The 25,336-nt window shown below is 38.0% G+C and overlaps 1 protein-coding gene across 5 annotated transcripts in view; it reads left to right on the top strand.

Annotated features, from left to right (window-relative positions):
- ptprz1a (protein tyrosine phosphatase receptor type Z1a) overlaps positions 1 to 23,028 on the top strand; it is a 94,204-nt gene extending 71,176 nt beyond the window's left edge. For 2 of the 5 annotated variants that reach the window (XM_038706010.1, XM_038706011.1), the window contains 18 exons: positions 959 to 1,097; positions 4,549 to 4,637; positions 5,441 to 5,526; positions 7,363 to 7,383; positions 8,921 to 9,017; positions 12,341 to 12,423; positions 14,619 to 14,753; positions 15,193 to 15,327; positions 16,262 to 16,425; positions 16,524 to 16,659; positions 17,415 to 17,561; positions 18,100 to 18,193; positions 18,382 to 18,455; positions 18,577 to 18,708; positions 19,509 to 19,661; positions 20,938 to 21,080; positions 21,166 to 21,301; positions 22,082 to 23,027. In XM_038706010.1, coding sequence (XP_038561938.1) covers positions 959 to 1,097; positions 4,549 to 4,637; positions 5,441 to 5,526; positions 7,363 to 7,383; positions 8,921 to 9,017; positions 12,341 to 12,423; positions 14,619 to 14,753; positions 15,193 to 15,327; positions 16,262 to 16,425; positions 16,524 to 16,659; positions 17,415 to 17,561; positions 18,100 to 18,193; positions 18,382 to 18,455; positions 18,577 to 18,708; positions 19,509 to 19,661; positions 20,938 to 21,080; positions 21,166 to 21,301; positions 22,082 to 22,225 — 2,108 coding nt within the window. In that variant the 3' untranslated portion in view covers positions 22,226 to 23,027. Of the gene's footprint in view, positions 1 to 958; positions 1,098 to 4,548; positions 4,638 to 5,440; positions 5,527 to 7,362; positions 7,384 to 8,920; positions 9,018 to 12,340; positions 12,424 to 14,618; positions 14,754 to 15,192; positions 15,328 to 16,261; positions 16,426 to 16,523; positions 16,660 to 17,414; positions 17,562 to 18,099; positions 18,194 to 18,381; positions 18,456 to 18,576; positions 18,709 to 19,508; positions 19,662 to 20,937; positions 21,081 to 21,165; positions 21,302 to 22,081 lie in introns of all 5 variants that reach the window. The other 3 variants (XM_038706008.1, XM_038706009.1, XM_038706012.1) reach the window with 3 other exon arrangements.
- Positions 23,029 to 25,336: the final 2,308 nt, after the last annotated feature.

Here is a 25,336-nt window from a genome sequence, read left to right on the forward strand (position 1 = left end):
TTGGTCTGTAGGTGGGTGAATGTGAATGGTGGTACACCGTGTTTCAGTGCTGGGCTGTTGTAAATACAGTTCATGTTTCTTGCTGAAGTAGTTATTAGACATCTGAGAATTTTGGAGTTTTAGTCCTGTAAACAGTTCAAGGAGGCTAAGGCTCTGGAGGCAGAAATTAGCTTATCGATTGAAATAAACCTGAGTCATCTTAGGTCGTCCTGTTACTTCTCATGTGGTTTCATTTCTTATATGTTGGTTGGATTCCTGTTGTTGGGACCTCCACAAAATTGCGATACAGAATGTGACACGTTAAGATGGCAGAGGATATGTATGGGCATTTTGAGGGGGAAAAAATATGAGAAGGGACAAGTATTAGCAATCTGGGTTTATACTATAAATGTTATTTTCTCCAAGACCCTTTTGTTGTAGTGTCTCCAAACATACGGATGCCTAGTAAGATCAGTATTAATCTGTAATCATGTTAGAAATGTCACAAACATCATTAATGTCAAGGTCAGTAATGGACAGAAAAAGATGTCACTAACATTCAGATTTTTGTAGAATTTCATATTTGGTTTTTCCCATTAAGTTGAGAAGCAGTTGAAATAGTTTTGTAATGGGAAAACTGTGAAAAGCCACAAGTAAACATCTGCAATTCCAAATAACCTATCAAATAATTTTAATAGTGTTCAATGACATCCAGGTTAATATTAATTTAAAATAGGTGTTGATAAAAGGGTCCTTTAATTCCTCTAACATGGCTGTAGAGGTAAATCAGAGAAGACAGGTTAGAAGCTGTGTCTTAGACTATGCCAAGAAAGGTTTAATTACGTTTCTATAACCAGAGCAGCTTATCCTCAACACAAACAATAATAGTAATCCTCTAGAATGCGACAGGTGATGGCTCTGACTTCTTTTCTCACTGTGCAGTATCTTTAATCTCTATCCTCTTGTTTTTGCTCTCCAGATGCCAGTAACAGCAGCCATGAGTCGAGAGTTGGTTCTATCAGGGAAAGAGAGAGGAAGGCTGTGGTTCCTCTGGCCGTCATCTCCACCCTAACTGTCGTCGGCTTGATTGTCCTCATTAGTATCCTCATCTACTGGAGGTCAGTACTGAATGTGTTTTTTGAATCTACATTTATTTGATTGTTTTGTCCATTTGCGGGCAGAATAAGTCCACAACTCTCTGACAGAAACACATTGTTGTCCTCTGAAACTGTTGTTTGGAAAAGATATCTCAGAAACTGCTGTATTTCTTAAGGAAACTTCCCGTACCAAGTTCTTGTTAACTTTTACATTAGAGCAATAGTAAGCATCCTGACTGGGAACATGCACAAACTGACATGCATACCTGCCAACATTTGGATTTCAAAATACAGGAGATTGTGTTGTGGGACGCCAGGTTTCGGTAACGGAGGGGTTGAATTGTATGTAGTGTGTGTATTTTGTTTCTTAGACGTTCTGGCAACCTAGGTGTGACATCAGACAAACATCCAGAACTTGGATCCATGTATCAATATTTTTAATTTAGTTAATTAATAGTTTGGTGGCCTTGCAAATTACACGGGTTTCCCCGGAGAAACAACAAAACGTGAGGGCACTGGAAGATGGCCTTAAAATACAGGAGAAACCTGGGAAAATGGGAGTGTTGGCAGGTATGAGCATGGGATCTGCACGGCCCAGGACAGGAGGGCTCTGCAGCGGGTGATTAAAATCGCCCAGAGCATCAGTGATGTTGGTGAAGTGCAGACTTCAGAGGATACTAAAAGACCCTACTCGCCACAGCCACAGCCTTTTCACCCTGCTGCCATCTGGCAAGCAATCCAAAAGCTTCTTCCCTCCTGAACTCCCTCTCATCCTTCCTTATGCTGGTATCACCATACCATTACTTTTGTAAAATATATGTATAAAGGTAACTGCATGTATAGATTTTCTTTTTATTTAAATTTTAAATATTTGTGTACATGCTCTGTGTGTGTAACATAGAGGTGGCTACAACTACGCAGCAGCTCCTTCACAAACAATACCTCCAGTGTTATGTTGTTGATGCAGATGCTGGCAGACTCAGTGAAGCCTTTCGCCGCCGCTTGCTTGACAGCAGTGTTTTTGATTCCTCTTGAAGACCTTGAGAGATGCTGTTTTTTTTTGTATTGAGCCATATCAAATACTGTAGCAAATAAAAGTTTCTTTGAAAATAGTTTAAAAGTAATTTTTTTACGGCTATTTAGGGCATAAAACTAAAAGTCTATTTTCTTCCTGTGCTGGAAACATCTTTGGCTAGTGCAGTAGGAAAAAACCATGCTGTCCACTCAGACCGTGAAATAACCAACTTCAAAAATCTGATCAAGGACATGCTGTCAAAGCCAGTGCAAATACTTTGTCTGATTTTCTGCCGTGCCGGAGACTCAACATATTGTTCTTGTTTTGCACTCTGCTTGTTGTTGTATCTCCAAGATTGAGCATTGCTAAGCTGATAATAATCTGAGGAGCAGGGGGGGGGATTAGCGGGGGATCCTCTGTGAAGGATGTACCTTGGCTGCAGTGCTGCGAGCATCAAGAGAGGGTCGGGAGATAGAAAAGGACATCCGCCTGATTATGTCGGACAGAAGGAATCGTGTCAGCATCTTGTAGGGCGAGCGGCAGGAGTCCAAACTGCGCTAATCCTGCTGGTGGTGTGTCCTTTTTCACTCCCTCCTGACAACATGGTGCTCATTTGGACACTGCTGCTGTGCATTTGAGGTCAAGCAGTTTGAAGGGATTTTGGTCGACTTCACAAGTATACAACAAGCTGAGAGATCCACAGAATGCACAAGAAATTCAGATGAATTTGTATTATTGGCATCTGCAGACAAACTTCATCAAGAGGATCCAGATAGTGAATGTTCGGTGCCAAAAAAAGGTTGAAAATATGAAAACAGACCGTGTGTGAGCGTGTTTGTTAATGAGCAGCAGCTGTTTTCCTATTTTATAGGTTGAAGTTTTTGATGAGCTTCTTACAGCCTACATCAATATAATCAGATTAAGTAGTTTCAGTCTCAGTAGATAAACAAGTAAAACGCACTAAGTTGGCCAATGAACAGCAGCAGATTTACATCTTGTGATCAAAGCTAACATGTCACAACATCAAATACCATCTGTCAGAAAATGAACTTTGCGTTTTAACGGTAAGATCCAACATTAACTGAAGGACTGTTTGAACGTTTGAAGTCAAGAAGCAGCAGCATATCTGACCTTTCAGAATATACTGATATTAGCTCATGGCCAAGCTAACTTTAGTGTATGAGCTGTTTGGGTATCAGTAGCCTTCTGTCTCATTTTGATGAAGCCCATTACAAACTATTTTAAAAGCTTACAGTCTACGATGGTGAACATCTGGAACATGTTTACAACGGCGCACACTAATCTTGTCCTTTTGTGTTAGAAAACCTTATTTTCGAGTTACGGCAGGTGTAAATACCTTCACTAGTCAGTTGTTTTAGATTTTTATACCATTTATTTATGTAGTCATTGGTTTATTTAACAGAGCTTTACATTTTCTTTTTACATTTACAGCTCTGTGCCACAGTTAACCAAAACGCTATTTTCCTGCAAAGACGTCACCCTAAAGAAGAAATATATGAAGGATTGTTAATATTAGTAAAGACACCATAGATTCATGACACACTGTGTAAAAGGGCCTTTATTCCGTCTGTTGAACATGTCCAATGTCTTCTAAACCAGTTCAAGCAATTATTATTTACACACTTGCTGCTCTAAGCTTTTGATAAATGGAAACCGTTAGAAATTAACCTGTTTAAGAAGCAAGAGGTTAGTGCTGAACTGGTATAAAATGTCTTGTCTGTAAATAAACACTCATCAGACTCGCTGAGAGAATAACAGTTTATGTTTCCTCCAAAACACGTCTTTAATCTCAGAGCTCAACCCTTTTGCTGTTTTTTTTTTTGTTTTTTTGTCTGTGATAATCCCTGATGACCATTTCTGGCCGAGACAACGCAGGTTCATCAGAGGCGTTCTCATCCGTTTAAAAACTTGTCGAGGATTACCAGAACATCTTTTTTTCCTGTGTTTTTGGGAAGATTACGATGTATTCTCCAAAATCTGGGCTAACACAGAGTCACATGAAAACAAAAGCGTCTTCTGCCTTTCAGTTGATTCTCCAGTATCGGTCTGATTTAGTACAGGCTGAAGCATGGCATAGTATATGAGAGTGTTTCCCCCCAAACAAAACTCTTTTTATTCAGTATTTGCATTTTCTTTTTAGGATAAGCCAAGTTTTCTACATTTGTCTTTATTTTAATTACACTGTTTCTGTTGCCAATAACAGTTAGTGTCTCTATATTTATGTAAAATACTAATCAATGTTTCCCTAAATTCCGTCGCACCTAAAATATATATCATTTTAAATAATCCACTTATTTCTCTACATTTGTCAGATATTTTTATGTATGGACAAAAATGTGACTGCTTTATTAAATCAAATGACAAACAGAACTCTTTATGGTTAAAGATTATTTTAAAATGTTTACTCTGGTGTGTCTTTATGTGTTTTGTCTTCAGGACCTGTTTTCAGACGGCTCACTTCTACATCGCTGACAGCTCATCACCCAGAGTCATCGCTGCACCATCCACTGCTGCATTAACATCTGGTAACGCACACAAACAAGCTTGTGGCTTCACAATTTGTACAACATACATCACTCTCTGTCCTTAAACTAGATTCAGGTGAGGGAAAAACTCCACAAAAACATGGTAAATAGGCGCTGGAGAGAGTTTTACTCTCTCTGAAGATTCTTTGCTCTAACCAACACCTGTAACCTTAAGTGAGGACCAGACTAAATGTCCTCGCTTTCCAAATGTTCACTTTCTAAAAATGTCCTAGATTTCTAAATAAGTCTGAAAGTTCCCCACTTCTCCCCACAAGTTTGAAAATGTTTTCATAAATCATTACTTTCCAAAATTGTCTTGATTATCAACAATTGTTTAGAAAAGTGAAGACCACCCTTTTCCCAAACATTTGTTGATACTAAAGACAATCCTCCTCTCTTTCAAAATTGTTCTCAGTTTTCAAAAAATTCTTCCCTTTTCCAAAAATGTCTTTACTTAAAAAAAAAAAAAGTCCTTAAAGTCCTCTTTACTTTAAAAATAAAAATATTTTAAAAAATCTTTCACTTTTATATATATATATATATAAATCCTCCTGTTCCAAATATGTCTTTCCCAAAATGTTGTTACTTGTTGCTATGCCCTCAGTATGTCTTCACTTTGCAAAAAAGTCTTAAATTTCAAAAATGTGCTCACAGAAGTTTACCTCTTGATGATCTCAGGCCATATAAATTCAGACTCTTTAATGTGTACTACAACTTCATCAAAGACGCTGTCTTTTATGTTGTCACCAGAGTCACCAGAGTACCACAGGGTAGTTGATCGTTGTTTCCTGTTTATCCTGTAGACGAGCAGACTGCTTTCCCAGTGAAGGAGTTCGTCAAACACGTGGCCCAGCTTCATGACACCAACGGCTTTCGACAAGAGTTTGAGGTACAAAGACCGGACTGTTTTTCCATTTCCCAACTGAAATTGAAATACATAATATTTTTGCATATAATAGCTCTACTGTCTAAAACGTGACTGTGGTGTGTATGTTTGTGTCGGATTGTCATCACGTTGTTGTCTGCATGCTGCATGACGAGCTGTGATCATACAGTAACAGTAACTGGATTCACTTTGACTGTAAAATTGTGTGCTTATTTTAGATTCTCTGATCATAATTTATAAGGAATTCACTGTGAATAAGACCAATAATTATTATAATTTACAGTGGATTCACAATTGACTGATTGATTGCGTGACATAATGACATAATAATCAGTTGGTGGGAGCCTTCATTCATTCATGTGTTCATGCAGCAGCGTGTCAGGTGTCTTTTATACGACGGCGTATAAGTGCCATTGTAGGTTAAAAAACTGAGCTGGTGGAGGGGGGTAACGGAGTCAAAAATTTACAAGGAAAAACATTTAGATATTCTTTGAGATTAAAAAGGTAAATTTATGAGAAGAAAACTGACAAATTTACAAGAAGAAAACTTTTTTTAAAGTCATACATTTGCAAGAAATAACTGTCTTGTGTTATTAAAAGCTCTGTACTCTAAAAGCAGAGTATGCAGATATTAAAATAACATTTGTCACATATAAGATTTAAGGTATTATGAGATACTTCTGTTCAAAAACAGAGTTAGACTGCGGACATTTATAAATGACTAAGATGTGACACATGCTTTCAAGCGGCTTTGTTGCAGTCTATCATATCTGCCTACTTACAATTGCAATATATGTCAGAGTTCGTCTGGAGGACTGTGTCTTGTCTTGTGTTATTATTAAATTAGGAATATATTACCTTCTCCCACCGGCTCTGTAATTTATTGTTGTTCTTTTTAAATCTACAATGGCCCTAATATTCCACCATACTTTCACCTGTTGACTATCAGCAGAACAAACAGTCAACAAACTTCAGACCTCAAGGGCAACATGTCACTTCATGAATTAAAGCTCCACTTTTTTTGCTGTAAAAGTGCCACTAAAGGAAAAATCAACACAAACACAACAAGGCTACAAAGGAGAGGAGACGTGGTGGGGGATCGTGTTTCTAGATATTAATGAATTGTTAAAATTGATGCAGAATAATTTTTCTGTCGAATGACTAATTGATAAATTGATAAATTTTCATCTACAATATTGGCTAAGAAAAGAAAGAAAATGGAGAGAAGTAATATCACATGGGACATATGAAGACATGGGTTATAAAAAGACCCTGAAGGAAAACATAAGAGGAAAATAAGGACAAGTTGTTGGTAACATGTGTAACTCCAGTTCTCTGAGTAGCATGAGTCAGTATGGGACCTCTCCCATTGTGGTACCTCAAAAAGAAAATATTGTACAGGCTGAATGTCTAAAACGCTTATATCTAAAAGATGTATTTTTTAAGTTTCTGAAGAGTTGACACAGTAACCTCAGCAGTCAGTTAAATGCAGTAAAAGAATAATATTTACCTCTTAAATGTCGTGAAGGAAAATGTACGTACTTGAGTTTGGAAGCAAAATAACAAAAGTATACTGAAATACAGAGGTGGTCTATTAGCCCCTAAAATTCCCAGAATGCAGTTGGAGATGAATTTGAACTTTTAATGAACTAAACCTTGTTTGTTTTAATTTGGGTTGATCCTTCCTTTGTGTTTGCAGTAGCATGAGCTGTACTGTGAGATGAATTAGTCGTCGTTTTCTGTGTCGTCTTGTAATTTGTATTTTTGCACCTCTTTGGTTGACTGTAATGTCACGGAAACGTCCTTTGCTGCCTGCTGCTTCCTCACCCTCGTCATTAGATACTGAAGGAGAGTTACGAGGTAAGACGCTCTCCTCCTGACGTCTTTATTGACTGATGGACGGACGCTGCTGCACGCGTAGCTGTGCTTTTGTCTTTGTCTTGTATTGTTTTTTTGTAAGTGTTTTGGTCAATGTGGAACTGTGGATATTCAAAGCATGGTTGCTGTTTAACACTAGTGGAAGGAGTCATGGATGAATTATAAGAAATGGATAGAGGACTTCAAAATGGCGCCCATTCTTTACAAAGTTGCTCACCTAGCACATAAGCCAAAAAAGGTTTCTCTCTTACAAGCTTTGCTTCTTAGTCCAATGAACTTAAAACAACAGAAACAAAAGAATATTATTTCTGAGCTCTGGGGGAAAATGTACAAATATTAAACCATTGTTTTAAAAATGCTTAGTACAAATATGAACGGTGGGGAAAATGCTTTCTGGGCTGCAGTAGTTTTGTTGTTGCAGTACCTCAGATGCCCACTGAGGCAAACTGGCAGCAATAAAACTGCTTCACTATGTTGTATCCAATTCTCTTAATACATCCATGGAAGAAGTCATTAAATCATTGACTTAAGTAGAAATATCACAATTAAAAATATCCACGCCGATGGTTTCAGTCTAATTAGAAGTTAAATAATAGTAAAATCTCAAAATGCCTTTCAGATCTTTGCTAGATCCATATTTATTTAGTTATTGTATACAGTCCCCTCCAAAAGTATTGGACGGTAACGGTGAGGCAAATTCCTTTGATGTGAATATCAGGAAATGAGAGCTGAAATTCTGAACTCTTGTCTCAAACTCATCTTTTGATTTTAAACCCAAAAGTCTTCAGTGAACAACAAAAACAAAGGAATTTGCCTTACTGTAATACTTTTGGAAGGGACTGTACCTGCTTGTGTTCAGACAATTTAACAGCTTGTTTTGTTCAATTGGGGAAAATATATATTTTATATAAAAACACATTTATATTTCTCAAAGTAAATTGTGTGAAAAATTTATCGTCGTGTTGGTGTTGAAATTTTTCAAATGATGACAAGTAATGTTTTACAAGTAATATTATATTTTGTGTGGAATATAATATCTGAATCTTCAAATTAACCAGTTACACAAGCTGTCAAATACATGTATACAAGTAATTTTAGTAGAGATGTAGAATGTTTCCAGAAATTTAACTGTACTGAAGTATAGGTGCATCTCAAAAAATTGTGGAAAAGTTCATTTTCTTTTGTAATTTAATTCAGAAAGTTAAGCTTTCAAATTCTAGATTCATTACACATACAGTGAAATATTTCAGGACTTTTTAAAAAAAGGTCTTGTGGAAATCAAAACTCCAGCATCTCAAAAGTATTTTGACAATGTTTTGACAATTTTAGATAATATAATTTATTATACAGACATGTCAACCTGAGAAGAGATCTAATCAGCTAATTAACTCAAAACACCTCTCAGTCTGGTTCAGGTGCTAACAATGCACTTTTCCACAATATTCAAATTTTTTTTAGATGCACCTGTACATAGGGGTGTGTATGGGTTTAAAGTTTTACTTTGTTTGTGTGTGTTTAGGAGGTTCAGACGTGCACAGTCGACATGGCGATGACGACTGACAGCTCCAACCATCCTGACAACAAGAATAAAAACAGATACAGCAACATCCTGGCCTGTGAGTACACACTTCAGTACAGTCCACACCGTGTGATACGTTCACAGAAAGTTTCACAACACTACAAAAAATGACAGATCTGTTTTTTTGTAACTTTAAAAAGACAACTTTTATCTCATAAGCACAAGCTTGCTGTGACACATTTCTCAGTGTGCAGTTTGTGATTAGGTTAGATCATTATGATTGAATTTTGGTTAAGTTGATGTTTGTAAATAACATACAGTTGTGGTCGGCTGAGGTTTAAATGATGAATATCAGACATCACGACCTATGAGAAGCTGCTTAGGGAAAAATGTAATACTTTGACTTTGCTTGCACATAGATACACACACTCGCACATAGCCTGCTGTCATTTATAAGTATCTATGCGCGAGGTGAGTATGTACACTATCTCAAAAAAGTGAGTCCACCCCTCCTCACATTTTTGTAAATATTTGATTATACCTTTTCATGTGACAATACTGAAGAAATGACACTTTGCTACAATGTAAAGTAGTGAGTGTACAGCTTGTCTAAATTGTGTAAATTTGCTGTTCCCTCAACATAACGCATCACACAGCCATTAATGCATAAACCGCTGGAAACAGTACACCCCAAAGTCAAAATGTCCAAATTGGGCCATTTATCTAACCCGTTTTCAAACAGTCATGCAGTTACACACTCATTCTGTGGCCCAGCCCATAAGCTAATATATAAGACAACAAAAGTAAACTACATGTATAGCGTGTGGAAGTATCTGCAGCCTCTCCCCTCCTCTGTGTGTCTGCAGTGCGCCTGCACACACGGAGCGAAGTCAGCCAGCTGATCAGTGGACATTACCGACATTGAGGACAACTACGCTCGTTAGTATGTGGTGCAATAAAAACTTAGCGAGTAAAAAGCTAATACTTTACCAACACACCTGTTTAATAAGCACAGACAGAGATATTAGTGACTTTGCTGTTGTAAATCCTGTAGCTGCTCTAGAAACTTAAAAAATTAAAAATAATATATGCAATTATTTAGTAATGAATAGGACTGACGAGAGCAAAGAACTGAACCAATAAAGATTACCAATACAAGTGTGTCAATAAAATCTTAATGATCCCAACTCGTGAGAAAATGTCTCTGTGTCCTGGTTTTAAAATCCGGCCCAATTGAATAGCCCTGGTCTACAGTAATCATAGTAATATATCTTCTTTGCGACAAAATGTACATTAAACTGAATGCAGCATTGTAGACAATATTTTGTCCTTGTAATCCACGCTTCCACGCTTCCACTGCATGGATAGCCTTTGGATATTACTGGAAATTTTGTCCCACTCCTCAAAGGGTAACTTATTATCATCCTGGTCCTACCAGGCTGGACATGCAGTCTGCCAAAATATGTATCCCACTCCATAATGCACAGATAATTTTGTGTATACTTCACATCACGACTAATAACAGGAATGAATATGGAGAAGTTTCTATTTTCCTGCCAAAAGTTATAGTGGGATACAAAATACAAACTGGGATCCAGAGGATTAACAGCTTATACCGTTCATTAAGCCTTACAAAGAAGTGTTGCATCAAAGAATGTACTGTAACTTGAGCTAAAGTTAACAAGAAGTTTTTTTGTATAATGTAATTTAATAAGACTATAACTAAAGGTGATGGTGATAGACTCTATTGAGCATCTGTGGGGCATCCTCAAATGGAAGGTGGAGGAGCACAATATTTTTAACATCCACCAGCTCCGTGATGTCGTCATGGAGGAGTGGAAGAGGACTCCAGTGGCAACCTGTGAAGCTCTGGTGAACTCTATACCCAAGAGGGTTAAGGCAGTGCTAGAAAATAATGGTGGCCACACGAAATATTGACACAACGGGCCCAATTTGGACATTTTCACTTAGGGGTGTACTCACTTTTGTTGCCAGCGGTTTAGACATTAATGGCTGTGTGATGTGTTATTTTGAGGGGACAGCAAATTTACACTGTTTTATGCCTTTGGTTTGTGAGACCAGGGGTCGATTCCCACTCGCTGGATCTGTCATTGCAGCAAGCCTGGGGATTATGGGGACATAAAAAACCTTTTTGGGGGGGGATAAAAATTACTAAATGTACATGGAAGAGGAAAGTTTTTGCTCATTTGATAAGTAGGTGAAACAATGTTAGCTATCTAACTATGATCCTTATTTCTGTGTGAGTGCCAAATTATTAATGTTGTCTTTATATTTTCAGATGAATGTAACCTAAGCTGTACCCTTATGCAGACCTAAAGATATTAACAGGTCATGCTGTCTGTCAGCTCCACAGGAGCTGCTGCTGAGTTTGTTAACCCTGAGAAGAGTGAAATACTGCATTTTCTGTTGACTCTTGTGACAGCACACTGTAGTGAGGGAGGAGAATCTGCCACTCAGACTGGGAGCTGATCAAATACAAACATCAGCTAAATCAGTAAATGGCAATGTAATGTATAGACAGCAAAAAATATGAAGGTTTATTACTGGTGGATTAAATCTACTTGCTTGTGTGATTGAGTTGTACAGTGGAAGAATAGTTATTTTTCATGCAGTAGGTTCCCGGTTCAAATCCCAGCCATGACCAATTACTTTACAATTTTGCAGTGATAAAAGTGTCTGCCAAATGAGTAAATGTACTTTATAATAACTTATCAAACAGTCAAAAACTTTCCTCTTTGATGTACACTGCAATAATAGATAAGTGTTAAAAAAAAAAATAAAACGATTCTGTGCAAAAAGCAGATTTGTCCGCCAGTCATAAACCATCACCTTTTATTGTCACCATTACATTTAGGAGCAAGAAGAAAGTTTTTGAAGGAAGCAAGAAAGAGTTATTAAATTATTATTAAGTACATTTAATCATTTGGCTGTCACATAATATTAAAAGAATTGTATCTTCCTTAAGTTCCCATAAAGTGAGATTTCCATATCTTTTTTGATTATAAAGGTTGTCTAGTTGCTATCTAAATACTTTTATTATTTATATACTATGATGTCAGCTTGAGTATGTTCCAACTGCATTTTGTGTACGTGAGAAATGCTTGGGTGATGCACTGTTTCCTCCTCTTTGAGTAGTTTGTTGACCAGCTGCTTTAGGAAATGCCTAAGCCTTTTTTAAAAATGAAACCATATATTTGCGAGGTGTTTATTTTAGTAGGAACCAATGGGTTTGGAGCTAAGAGCCACAGACATAAGTTAGAAAGTATTGAGACGGACCACACAAGGTTTTGGTCTTTTCATGGGATTTGTGGACAGACCTTACTTATTTCAAAAAGAAAACAACTTGTTTCCACATTGATCTGATCACGTGTTGCTCTGTTTCTTGTCTTTAACACTCAGATGATCACAGCCGGGTGCGACTCTTGCCGCAGGTTGACAAAGACGGGAAAACGAGGGATTACATAAACGCAAACTACGTGGACGTAAGGAATTCACATCTCTACACATACTGACGCCTCATTTTCACCCCAAGCCGCGTTACTGCAAAACACAAAGACAAAACTGATTTTAATTATAGTATTTTTCTCAGAGCCACCTTACGTACATCCTCTGCAGAATTCTGAAACTATTCATGAGACAGTCTGTTGTTAGCAGGGACCCGCATGGCTCTCCATTATGCTTATCACCAAAACATTAAAATCTAATTTTGTGAAAGGCAGAGGTGACCCAAAAAACTCTCTGACTTTCACGGCCTCTCTGGAGAGCTGACGCACAGGTTACGAAGTTGGTAAAAGCACATTGAGGATCTCTGCAGCTCACACTTTTGTCTGCGTCTCAGCAGTATGAAGGCAACTTCACGCTGTCATGTGAAGGTTATTTAACTATTAGAGTGAGTGATTGAATGCTGCCTTCTGCTGAGAACTTGACACTTTCTTTCCTGTGCTGGCCTTAAAGCTGTGTGTGCGCTTTGGAGTTTTCTTTTAAACAAACAAAACTTATTTACGTTCAGGGTTACCAACCAGAAAGCATTGTGTGAATCCTTGAGCTTGAACACATTTGTTGAATGTCTTCATAAAACAACACAAAGCCAATTTTGTTTTTGTTAAATGTTTTTCTGTTGAAGGACAGATGCAAGTGATACAATTTACAATTCAAGCAATATTTTTCATTCCATTTTTCTTTACTTTAACAAACATCCCTCCCCACCTCCCATCCATCCTTACCTTGGAGGATGATTAGGGATTAGGAGATTTCAATTCTGCAACAAGCTAATGCGGCTTCCCGGGCCAGGTCATTTTAATCTCAGTGAGAAAAACTGGCATAGTTTACTAGCAAGAAGCCGCCTTCTTCTCTGCCTTTGCTAGCACATTGCTGCATATCTTGGCATAGTTCTTCCACCTGTAGATCAGTGGAATAGTGTAAAACCACTGATAGGACTGTGTATCACCTCACCTATGCGTATGTGCATCCTTGTGCACATGCAGGAGAAAAAAAAACTAAACTCTACTACAAACTCTAAACCCTTTAACTAAGACAACGCATTAAGATTTCAACCCAGTTACAGCTCCATGATTGGGCAATTTGTTCTCAAATGTGAGTACTTCTACAGAACAGTCTCCCATTGTTTCCTGGCCTGTAACCTTGCTCACCAAATTATCATGAATGAGAATTGACACAGTGAACTTAAGTATTTCATTTTCAAGAGCTCGGTGCTTGAAGAGGAGAATATTGGTTGTTTCTAACACTGCTAACCATTTTTAACAGAACTAAAAGCAGCTATATCAAGTAAAACTAGGTCAAATTCATACCTGTATTTGAGATACTATATGTGTGTTGTGCCTATGTAGATTAATTAATTCAGTTTATCTTTATTTGAGGATACTGTTTTGAACAGACTTCAGTCAGAAACTCAGTCAGTACAGTACTCAGACTCTAATTGAGCTGTTACTGAATGAAGGCACCGTATATATCAACGTTGCATTAAGTGATTTTGACCGCTAGGGGCCAGAAAGACAAATATAAGCTGACAGATGCACCACCCAGACATATTGCCACCACATAAAGTAGTTGTGGCTAGCATTTAAATGTAGCATGTTAGTGAAGTGTTGCCTATTTCCACATCCAGCAGACACACCTTTAGATTCGTGTTTGTGTCCAACTGACGAAAGAAAGTCCAATTATCACTTTCCTCTTAGCTCTGGTTTGGTCTCCACCAACTTCTGAAAAAATGTCTGGCACCTTAGCTGCTAGATGTGGAGTTTGAAAGACCGACAGGCAGGGAAATCCAGTATTTTTGGAGTTTGATCCATGCCAGGCAAAAGCAAGGATATCTTTTTATTAGCCATGGCACTATGGGTGCTAATATCGGTCTGTTGGTCAGTCCACAAATATCTTATTGGATGGACTGCCTGAAGCCTCACAGAGCAGCTAGCATGGCTGTAGACTCTTAACGTGCTTTCAGACAGTGAGAGTTTTTGACTGAAAGTTGAAACATCATTAAAAAGACTTGTTTGTGTGTAACCGCACCCTGTCTGAAATTATCTTTAGTCCGGTTTTAATTGTCCCACTTATGTAAGTGCAATATTAAAATGCAGGAGTGCCACTTTAACCTCTGCCTGTTGTTCTTCTTGAGGTCTTTTTAGTAGTTTTTCAAACTCGTCTCTGTTTGTTTCCTCAGGGTTTCAAGAAGTCACGGTCGTACATCGCTGCTCAGGGTCCTTTGAGGTCAAGTACTGAGGACTTCTGGAGGATGGTTTGGGAGCAAAACGTCAGCGTCATCATCATGATCACCAACCTGATGGAGAAAGGAAGAGTGAGTGACCGCATCTTGATTACACAATCTGAACTTATAACTTTATTTTTTAGTTTGTGAGGTGAAATATTCCTGGACATTTACTGTACTTAGCAAATGACCTCAGACAGCATCTAATATTGACATACAATTTAACTATTGATCACATATGCATGTATACATATATGTACTGTATATTCTAATAATATTAAATAAAGGTAGAGCGCATTCCCCATACTCATACATTTACTCATACATAACCCATACATTCCAGAGTGAAAAAACACGTTGAATCCAATAAATCAAAATTACATTTTTTATTCTATTTAATGTACAAAATGTTAATAAACTGTGGAAGTTTATTTATTATTATTTTGTGGAAGCAAATTTGTGTAAAGAAAATTGTCATTTGCTTCATAATTCATACAGATAATACTTGATGTGTTTATGGTTTCCTCAGAGGAAGTGTGACCAGTACTGGCCGGCGGAGGTGCAGGAGGAGTACGGCAGCTTCCTGGTGACGGTGAAGAGCACCAGAGTACTTGCTTACTACACCCAGAGGACCTTCACTGTCAGGAACATCCAGTCCAAGAAGGTCAGACAAATCAAATAAGAGAGTGACCGTAGAAGCTGCCACATTAAAGACCAAACAAACAGACCACTAGGGGGGAAAAAGGATTTTGTTAAAATATTCAAACATCATTTGCCCTGTTATTTTTTTGTAGATTCTCTCATACAAGATATAACCACTAATGCAGATTAGTTCAATAAGAACCTGATTTGTAAGAGATATGGTTGCATCACCAACACTCAGTGGTGCTCTCAGCATCTCAGATTTTTTGAACTGTGGAAAATGTCTGGGAATTTATAAAACTGTTCAGTTTGTTTACTTTTATAATCTTGTTATAGACCCTAAAACTTTTTTTTTTTTTTTTTTTTAAATATCCATAGCCATAGTAAACTTCATTTATAAATCATCTTGCACCTAAGAAGCGTATGAAGGCCAGAGTGTGCCACAGGGATATTGCAGTGTTTTATTATACACAGTCAACTGAAAGACGTATTATAATATAGAGAGAAACATACTGTATCTCTAATAATAATAATAATAATAATAATAATCCATTTTATTTATAGAGTACTTTTACTTTATAGAACATCAAAACAAAGTGCTTCACTGAGACACAGAGAAAGATAAAATAAATATCACAGTGAGTGATACACTTTTTGATAAAAGTGCGTTTTTAGAAGACACTGACTCACATGGCCTAATTGTCCCCTTTAGTTTTCAGCATGGACTCTGGAAGAGACAGAAGACCACTACTCGAAGATCTCAAACTAATAATCTACGTAATAAGATCTTAAAAATAAATCCCAAAACACAACCAGGAAGCAAATGTAAAGAGGCTAAACAGCACACCACACAGAGCCCTGTGGACCAGCACCCTATACGTTTACGACGGAAGACATTGAGTCCCTGCTGGAAGTTTTCTTTTAATCACTTCCTGTTTGGTCTTGTCCACCTGCAGGGCTCTCAGAAAGGGCGGAGCAATGAGCGGACAGTGATGCAGTACCACTACACCCAGTGGCCCGACATGGGCGTCCCAGAGTTTGCTCTGCCTCTGCTCAGCTTCGTCCGCAAGTCATCCAGAACCAGGATGGACGCCACGGGGCCCGCTGTGGTGCACTGCAGGTAAGATCTGATAAAACAAGATGAGATGATGCTTCGTTTTTAACCTCATACCAGTAAATCCTGGGTTCATTTTCTTTTTCTTTCTTGTTGCTGTGCAGTGCTGGCGTTGGCCGGACGGGCACGTATATCGTCCTGGACAGCATGCTGAAGCAGATGAAAGACGAAAACACAGTCAACATCACAGGCTTCCTCAAACACATCCGCACACAGAGGAACTACCTAGTTCAGACAGAGGTCAGAGGTCACCTTTCTGTCTGTCCACACACATCTATACAGTCAAATGTTACATTTCAACAGGCTGTAGTTTGAACCCAGGTAAGAATTTCTAGGTCAGAACATGGCTAGTTTAAAACTACATGTTGAAATATAATAATTAATTTATTTTCAAATATTTTTAGCCACACTATTGATGGCAGTGTTGGTCTGTCAGTCTACCAGACTAAAATATCTCAATAACTATTGGATGGATTGCCAGGAAATTTGTTTCAGACATTGATGTTCCCCTGAAGATATTGAAACTGTCTAATATTAAACTAAAAAGGTTAATATAATACCTGCTTAAACATCATCATGTTGTGAGGTTTTTCTTATAGAAAAACTACCATGAGGCAGGCAGCTGAACTGTAAACACAAAATAAAATTATTTTTACGTAAAAACAAAGATTATATATATCCAAAAAATTTTACGTTTCAAATAAATTTGGTCCAGTTTAAAACTGTCTTTTGACCTTCAAATCACCAAAACAAAAAACTAACTTTTTAAGACTACAGGAAGCGAGATTGGTACTTGAAATATAGATATTCCTTGAAGAACTATTCTCTCCAAGTAGTCCTTTGCCATTTGCCCACAAATTATTTCTAATTCTTCATCTGACATGCAACTTCTCAGTCAGTGCAGGTATAATACCAATGAAGGTTGGTAGAATATCTTATAATTAAAAGGTGCCTAAGACAGTCTTACCTGAGCTCTATCTGTCTCCTCTCTGCAGGAACAGTACGTTTTTATCCATGATGCCTTGGTGGAAGCCATCTTGTCTGGAGAGACAGAGGTGGTGGCGGCTCACCTGCACAGGTACGTGGACGAGCTGCTGACCCCGGGGCCCGCTGGGAGGACGCGCCTTGACAAACAGTTCAAGGTGAGCTGCTCATTAAATCACTCTGGATGACATTTTTCTGGTTCTTTCCTGCATTGCTTTTGTTGTTGTGACTTTTGCCTAAGCCATAACCAGCTTACTGCTGGCTCCGCCAACAGGAAATAGTCCACACCCTAAAATGTCTCCAACATCACGTCTAAAAGTCAGACAGTGAGAATGGGACATGAACTTATAGGTTCACAGAAACACACATCCTTCAAACAACTAACATTAAATAAAATAGTATAAATATAGAGATTTAAGAGGATCTGGAACATAAATTAAAAGAAAATTTAAGGCTTTATCTTGACCATTACAGGCAAAAGGGTTGTAAAATGAATTCTGTTGTGAGACATTTGTAATTGTTATCAAAGATAAAGAATGAACATGAAAAACATTGAAACAAATGCAGAACTTCATTAACAATGTTAATATGTAGTTGAGAATGATTGCAGGTGCATAGATGCTTAAAATATCTTCATCTAATGATTCAGAGTTGATTCTGCAGCAGTCACTAACAGACATCTGGTGTTTTCCACAGCTGGTTTGTCACTCCGGAGTGAAGCAGTGTGACTACTCTGTAGCTCTGCAGGACTGCAACCGCAGCAAGAACAGAAACTGCTCCATGATACCCGGTGAGTCCGACATGTTCAGCTCAGGAACTGCAGCGTTTATAGGAAAAAGAAGAAGATGTCAGTCAGCGTGACGTTAATGTTTAATTTGCCTCTTCAGCTACAGTTTGCGATCAGGGGATGGGGCTAAGATAGGACAATCCTGCATGAATCTAAAGCATATTTTGAGAAATTAACTCGTGTCTTTTCAGTTGAGAGGTCGCGAGTGCGCCTGTCTACGATGGCCGGGGAAACGTCAGACTACATCAATGCATCATACATCACAGTAAGAACAAACTCAGTCTGTTCAGGTTTAATTCTTTTGACTTTGAATCAGTTTAAGGTGGTTGATAGAGAACAGGAGTGAAATGTATCGTTGGTACTAAGCTGTGGTTCTGTTCCCGCAGGGTTACCGGCAGAGCAACGAGTTCATCATAACACAGAATCCTTTGCCCGGCACCATAAAGGACTTCTGGAGGATGATATGGGACCACAACACCCAGGTCGTTGTGTCTTTGCTCGGGACGCTGTCAGGCGGGGTGAGGAACTGTCTTTTTTTATTTCAAATCACATTTTTGACAGAATTTGGTGTGATTATTTCTCTTTTCGCATGTGTTCAAAATTGGTTGTATGTCATCTGCGTTTTTTTGCAAAGTCTGTACACACTAAACTTAATAGTTAAACATTTGGAAAATGCACAATTTTTCCTTTTTAGAGAATAAATTGTTCAGATGGTATTCGTTCTCATGGCTGTGTGTTAAATGCAGAGCTGGAGTCAGGGAGTGGTTAGCCTGGCTCTGTCCAAAGTTAAAAAATACACCTCTTAAGCTCAATAATGAACCTGTTGAATCTTGTTTGTTTCATCTGTACAAACACAGAAATGTAAAAAACACACTTTGTGCATGTTGGAACTACAGTATATCCACATTTTTCAACTTTGGACAGAGCAAGGCTAACTTAGCTGTTTCTCTATGGTTTCAGTCTTTATGCTAAGCTAGGCTAACCGCATCCTGACTCCAGCTTTACACTTAAACAATCGATTCAGCTAATTTAAAAGGATCTTTACTAGACTAGGTTTCACAGTAAAAGAAGCTAATTTAGGCTATTTAAATGGTGTGACCACAAGGCTGCCATCTTGAAACAGTGAGTGAACATTCCTAAGTCGGAATAACGGGAGTTTTTCCCCGTTGTACTGACAACAACGCATCACTAACACACAGACATGAGATTGAAATCCATCTGAACATCTCTCTCAGAAAGAAAGTGGATATTTCCTAAAATGTTAAACTATTCATTTTAGAGTTTGATGTAACTGTCTGCTGACTTCCTGTGTTGTTAGATGGAAGAGGAGGAGCTGTGTGTCATTTGGCCCCGTAAAGGGCAGCCAATCAGCTATGAGATGTTCACTGTTACTCAGAGGAGTGAGAATCACATCTGTCTGACTAATGAGGACATGCTGGTGGTTCAAGACTACGTACTGGAAGCCACACAGGTTAGCGCAACCTGGAACATGACAACTTCATTACACCACTAAAACATATTTCTGGTTTTCTTTAAGTGGTTCTATTTATGTAGATAGTTTTGTTTTTATTTGTCCTGGTTTCTGCATTTACCCCAGCACAGTAGAGGTGAAAGTGGTTGATTTGTACTGCTCACAGCATTGACAACATTTAACAATATCACTTTCCAGAAAGTGTCTACCTTACTCCGTTTAGTACACAGAAAACAGTGAGAAAGAAATGTTGTCATTAAATGTTTTTAATGTCCTTTTTCAATGCTGAGAGCAGAACAAACTAAATCACATTCACCCAGTAAGGGAAAGTAGGAATATCTTTTAATGTAATGTAGAAAGTAAAGAGTAACTTTAATCAGCAGTGTCAGGTTCATGTATTGGAATAGCTCTGCCACCAGGACATTATTTATAACCAACATTTTGGTTGATTATATGAGAAAATAATAGCCAATTTTCCATTAAATGCTCTGATCCCAAGATCTTTCCACTAGCACCACCCTCAGGACAAACTATCTGCAATGCTGGTAAAGCTATATACTGTAATTCCACATGCACAGCTTGTTTTTAGTAGATTAAAGCCTGAGCTGAAATCAGCCCATTAATACTAAAAAGTCTGAGTTTTGTTAATGAGGGGCAATACTGCTTGTAGTGTTGCCTGCTAGTCCCAACTCATGCAGGACTTACCAGAATTACCGGTTTCAAACTTGAAAAGACTACTCATTGCGACTGGAAAACAAACTTGTTCAAAAAGCTCAGATATATTGCGCTAAATAAAAGTACCTAGGAAAGGCAAACAATCATGAATGCATCATCACTGAAGGTGATTCAAGGCAAATTTAATAGATCCAGACCATAGACCGTATATAAAGATGGACATCGTGTCTCTGCCTTGGAGCCAGAATGTGCTGCAGTATCGAGGTCCCGCCTGTACACCAGGGCTCAGCTGTCAATGATGACGTGAAACCCAGATAACTAATCAAAACCAAACTTATCAGAAAAATTAACTACCTAAAATGACAGAAAACATCTTTAGGAAGCTTTAGTGTACTTTGATTTTTTTAATCTATTTTGGGGAGCTGTCATGTCTTTAATCTTTATATACAGTCAATGAAACAGACCTATATTTTAACCCTTGCATGACAAACTGCCTTGAGTTATCCTAAGGCGCGAACACTTGCACTCTTTGTTTTGAGGGGTTGTAGGACAAAAAGTTAAAAACTCAGACGTCTGCTCTCTTTCCTCTGTATCTCGGCAGGACGACTACGTTCTGGAAGTGAAACACTACCGCGCCCCCCGCTGGCCGAACCCGGACAGTCCCATCAGCAACACCTTCGAGTTCATCAACCTGGTGAAAGAAGAGAGCACCGGAAAGGACGGCCCCACTGTGGTCCACGATGAGTAAGAATATTAACATTTAAAGGATTTTTCTGGTCTGATATTTTACAGTGAAAATCAGGAGAGGTTTGACCATTTTGTTTTCCAGTGTGGGTGGAGTCACGGCAGGGACTTTCTGCGCTCTATCGTCTCTGACACGCCAGCTGGAGGCCGAAGGTTTGGTTGATGTCTTTCAAGTGGCCAAGCTGACAAACCTCATGAGACCAGGAATCTTCTGCGACATCGTAAGCCCGTTTTTTCTGTCTCACAATACGCTGATGATAATGTACTGTCTGTCTTGTGTGAGCATTAATGCGTAAAGGATAATTCCAGATTATTTCAAATTGGTGTTATTTTCACAGTTTTGTCCATTACTTTAATCGGTAATAACATTTTATTCACTAAGTTAATAACTGAAATCTGGGAACACACCTCCAGGTGAGAAACTTATTTGGAAGAGAAAACGATTATAAACTGCATTCATCGCAGTTTACAGCACCACGTCTCTTCAGTAATGTCACCACCTTCCCAGATCTCAGCTATTAACTTTAGTACAGTGCTAATAATACTGAAATAATTGACCCAAGTTGTAATTCAAAATTACACTGTGAATCACAGATGCAGTGACAACATTATAACTAGAGGTGTGCTGGTATACAATTCATCAATCCTGAAATATAAATATTAATGCCTTATTATAACAGTACATTGCAACTTTTGGGGCAGCTGAGAGAGAATGATGTTGTTTGGATGCTAATAGTTAAAATGGTTTTAGTTAAGGTACTGATGGTAGTACAAATTGTTATTTTCACAAAGGTATAGCATTAAAGTAATGGTTTATTTTACAGGTTTGTAATTTTAGAATAAAACAAGTTTCCTGAAAAAAAAACAATTTGGCAAATTTACAATGAATAGGATCCAATAATAAAGGCATAATGTTCACCTGGTTTACAATGGATTAAATTATTTTGAGATACTGACACACCCCTAATTATAACAATTGATTACCTGTGGTTGATTTAAAGGAGCAGTACCAGTTCCTGTACAAAGCCATGCTGAGTCTCATCGGGACGCAAGAAGATCAGAAAACCCTCCAGTCCTCTGACAATAACGGTACCATCGTGGTGGGAACCGCCAGCACTGCAGAGAGCCTTGAATCCTTGGTGTAACCGCCCCCAAAACACAAAGAACTCTTGTTTAAATATTACAAAGCAACAACATTTTGTCCTTCATCTTCAACCACCAACAAAACTTCTCCCGCTACAACTACTAAATATAAATCCTCATTGTTCAGGACTGTGTTGTAGTTTGAGGCTGGCATGTACTGAATGAGTTTCTTCTTCGCTGGATCTGGACTCCCTGCGGTTTTTGTAATGTGTGCCTTTGTATTTTTCATCCTGTACTTATAACTTTGATACAAGCTATAGACTAACTGCCCTATGTTTTAACGCTGTACTGCCCTGAGACGTTTAACTAACAAACCTTTCCTAGACCTTTGTATTTATTGGCACTGAGCCAAATGGGGAAAAAAAGGGAAAAACCTGCATCTTTTTACAACAAATGAGATATTTTGTTAGCTTGTCTTTTATAGAGCTCCTGCACTGAACTCCTTTCTGTAAATACCATTGCAACAGTAGCAACAGTGTGCTATTGAAGTTAAATAAGGGCCTGGAATAATAAAAAATAATAATCTAATGTAAATAATATTATAGTACTCAACTCGATGGACCAAATTTCTATTTATACTTTTTAGATTTTTATATTTTACCATTTTAGTGCATTCAAATGTTATGGTTTAATTATAAGTAGTTGGAGAATATTAATGATTTTATATTCTGGATTTTGTAACAGACTAAATGTAATGCATGGGATACTGACATGTTTTTTTTTTTTTAGCTGGACATGAAACACTGATGGATTATTAGCTAGGGGATTAAATAAGTGAAAGAACACCAAAGAAAGAGCCTGTTCGAGTGTTTTGTTTATGTGTGCAGAACTACAAATAACTGTAGCTGTATTGCAACGAAGAAACATATTTTCACCAACAAAAAGATTCATATTACTAAAGGCAGAGAGTCATAAAGACAGTAGACATGTAGTTCGCCCACAATTCTCAGAGCTGTCCCACTGACACATTATCATGTCCAAATGAATGCACTAGGTGATAGCGAAAAAGCCAGTCTTACAGTATAACCTTACTCAGCAGTACGTTGTGTCGCTAGCTCAATATGTGTAGATGGTTTAAAAAAAAAAAATTTAACACCATTTCCCATCAGCCCTAGACCTTCACAGGCATCATGGGTCACTGAGCTAGTTGAAGGGTCACTGTTAGCTCATGTCTGCAGCAGAACAGGGAGGAGCTAACGCTCTTATGTTGAAAATACAAACGGACCAGATGTTAGGCCATGTTCTTAATTTTTTCACCTAAAATGTTTCACTTTTAAGGTGAAGGTAAATTTCAGCCCAAAGCGGCCCCCACTAAATGCGTGACATCTGTGCACTGCACTGAGGGATGGCAAAAAAAATCCTGAGCAAACCAGATGACATCAAATTGTCTTTGTGAACCTCTGTCAGGAAAAGGATCATCCTCTGGGGAGCAGGAATAGGTTCAGGATATTTAATTTGAAATTGCTCAGGCCTGTTAGATTTTTAATATTTGTCCTGCAGGGCCTCACCAAACAAATTAGGAATTGTTAATAGTAGTAGAAGATGAACAGTCATGTTGTACTACCAGGACAATAAAGAAGCAATCAAACTTTGACTGAAATAGTGATTTGCATTTAGGCCTTTATGCACAGTGACTTACAGCAGCAGGATGAGCCTCAGCATCTTGATCAGCAGCCTCGCATAGGAGCACGAAGGTCAGAGGTCGCCACAGCAAGACAAAAGATGGAGCAAACACCCCCGTGAGCCTGACAGGAGAGAATACAAAACGTGGTCTGATGAAAACTGAGTCCTGTCCGACCTGTGGATTATATATTTTCCCATTATGGAGTCATGCTTTAATCCCTGCAAGGAACTGGTTATTCCAATTGATTTCCCATGCGTTAATCCGGGTTAAGACAAGAAATGCGCCTTTTCAGGACAGAAAATAGGTCAAGTGTCCAGACGTCGTCTTGACTGGCCACCGTATCCACACCTTCATTTGCATTTTTGACTTTTCATAATTACATGCCCAATTATCCCCTGCTTGGTGGCCCAGTTTGCATGGCTGCCTCCAAATTAAGTCGAAGCAAACAGGCTGACTGTCTTTTTTTTCTAATTTTTTTTTTAAGAGGAGCTGGAGGCCAAGAAGACGTCTGAACAGGATCAGAAATGGAAAATGTGGGATATTTACATGTCTTAACTGCTGCCTGTTACAGAGCCAGTGTCAGGTTAACACAATCTCTGACTATGAAACTTAAAACTGCGACTAGAGAGACCAGTGAAGGAAGAAATATTCTGTTTTACTTAAGTAAAAGTATAAAACTAAATTACAAGTGAAAGCTCTGTATTTGAAATGTACTTAAGTAGAAGTACATAAGTATTATCACCAAAATCATAAGAAAAGTAAAGGTGTACATGTATACTATTCCGTACTTTAATCTACAAATGTTTTGCAGAGTATTTCAGTAAAAGTGCGGTGTTACTTTCCACCATTGGACACATTCTTGACTTTAACTATAACTTATTCTCTAATTTAGTTAAATACAAATTTATTTAGGCATGCGCAGCATGTGAATTTCAACACAGGATGACTCTACAAGCCAGGAAACCTAGATAGTTTTGAAATAATTATTGAATTGTTGACCGATTATTTAACAATTTTTATATTTTGAATAATCATCAGGTAATTAAATAAAAAGCCAAAACACCTCCCTGAATCTCAATTGTCAACATTTCTAAGTTTAATAGCATTGAAAACGTATCAACTTCAGAGATCTCTGCTGGCAACCAACAAACTACACTTTCAAATAGTTTTTGTTCCATTCATCCCAGCAGACAAACCTCAGGAATAATTGAGCAGTTAACCATCTGGAAACGGACAATTCAGTGATGAGTGAAGGTCCTCAAATCTACAGAGTTTCAAATCTGTTCAGAAAGTTAGTAAATACATGATGTAGTTTTGGTTCAATGTAAAAAAGATGGTTAAAATACCATCCAAAAAGAAGGCATTCCACTTACCTGCAGCCGTGCCTATAGTTTTTAATTTGCAGGTTGTTAAAATATATCTACATATATATATCTACATATATATATATATATATATATCTACATATATATATATTATATATATATAT

Source organism: Micropterus salmoides, unplaced genomic scaffold (assembly GCF_014851395.1).
Source record: "Micropterus salmoides isolate LMB-PRFRI ecotype aquatic unplaced genomic scaffold, ASM1485139v1 Ms_hic_scaffold_8, whole genome shotgun sequence".
NCBI lineage: Eukaryota > Metazoa > Chordata > Actinopteri > Centrarchiformes > Centrarchidae > Micropterus > Micropterus salmoides.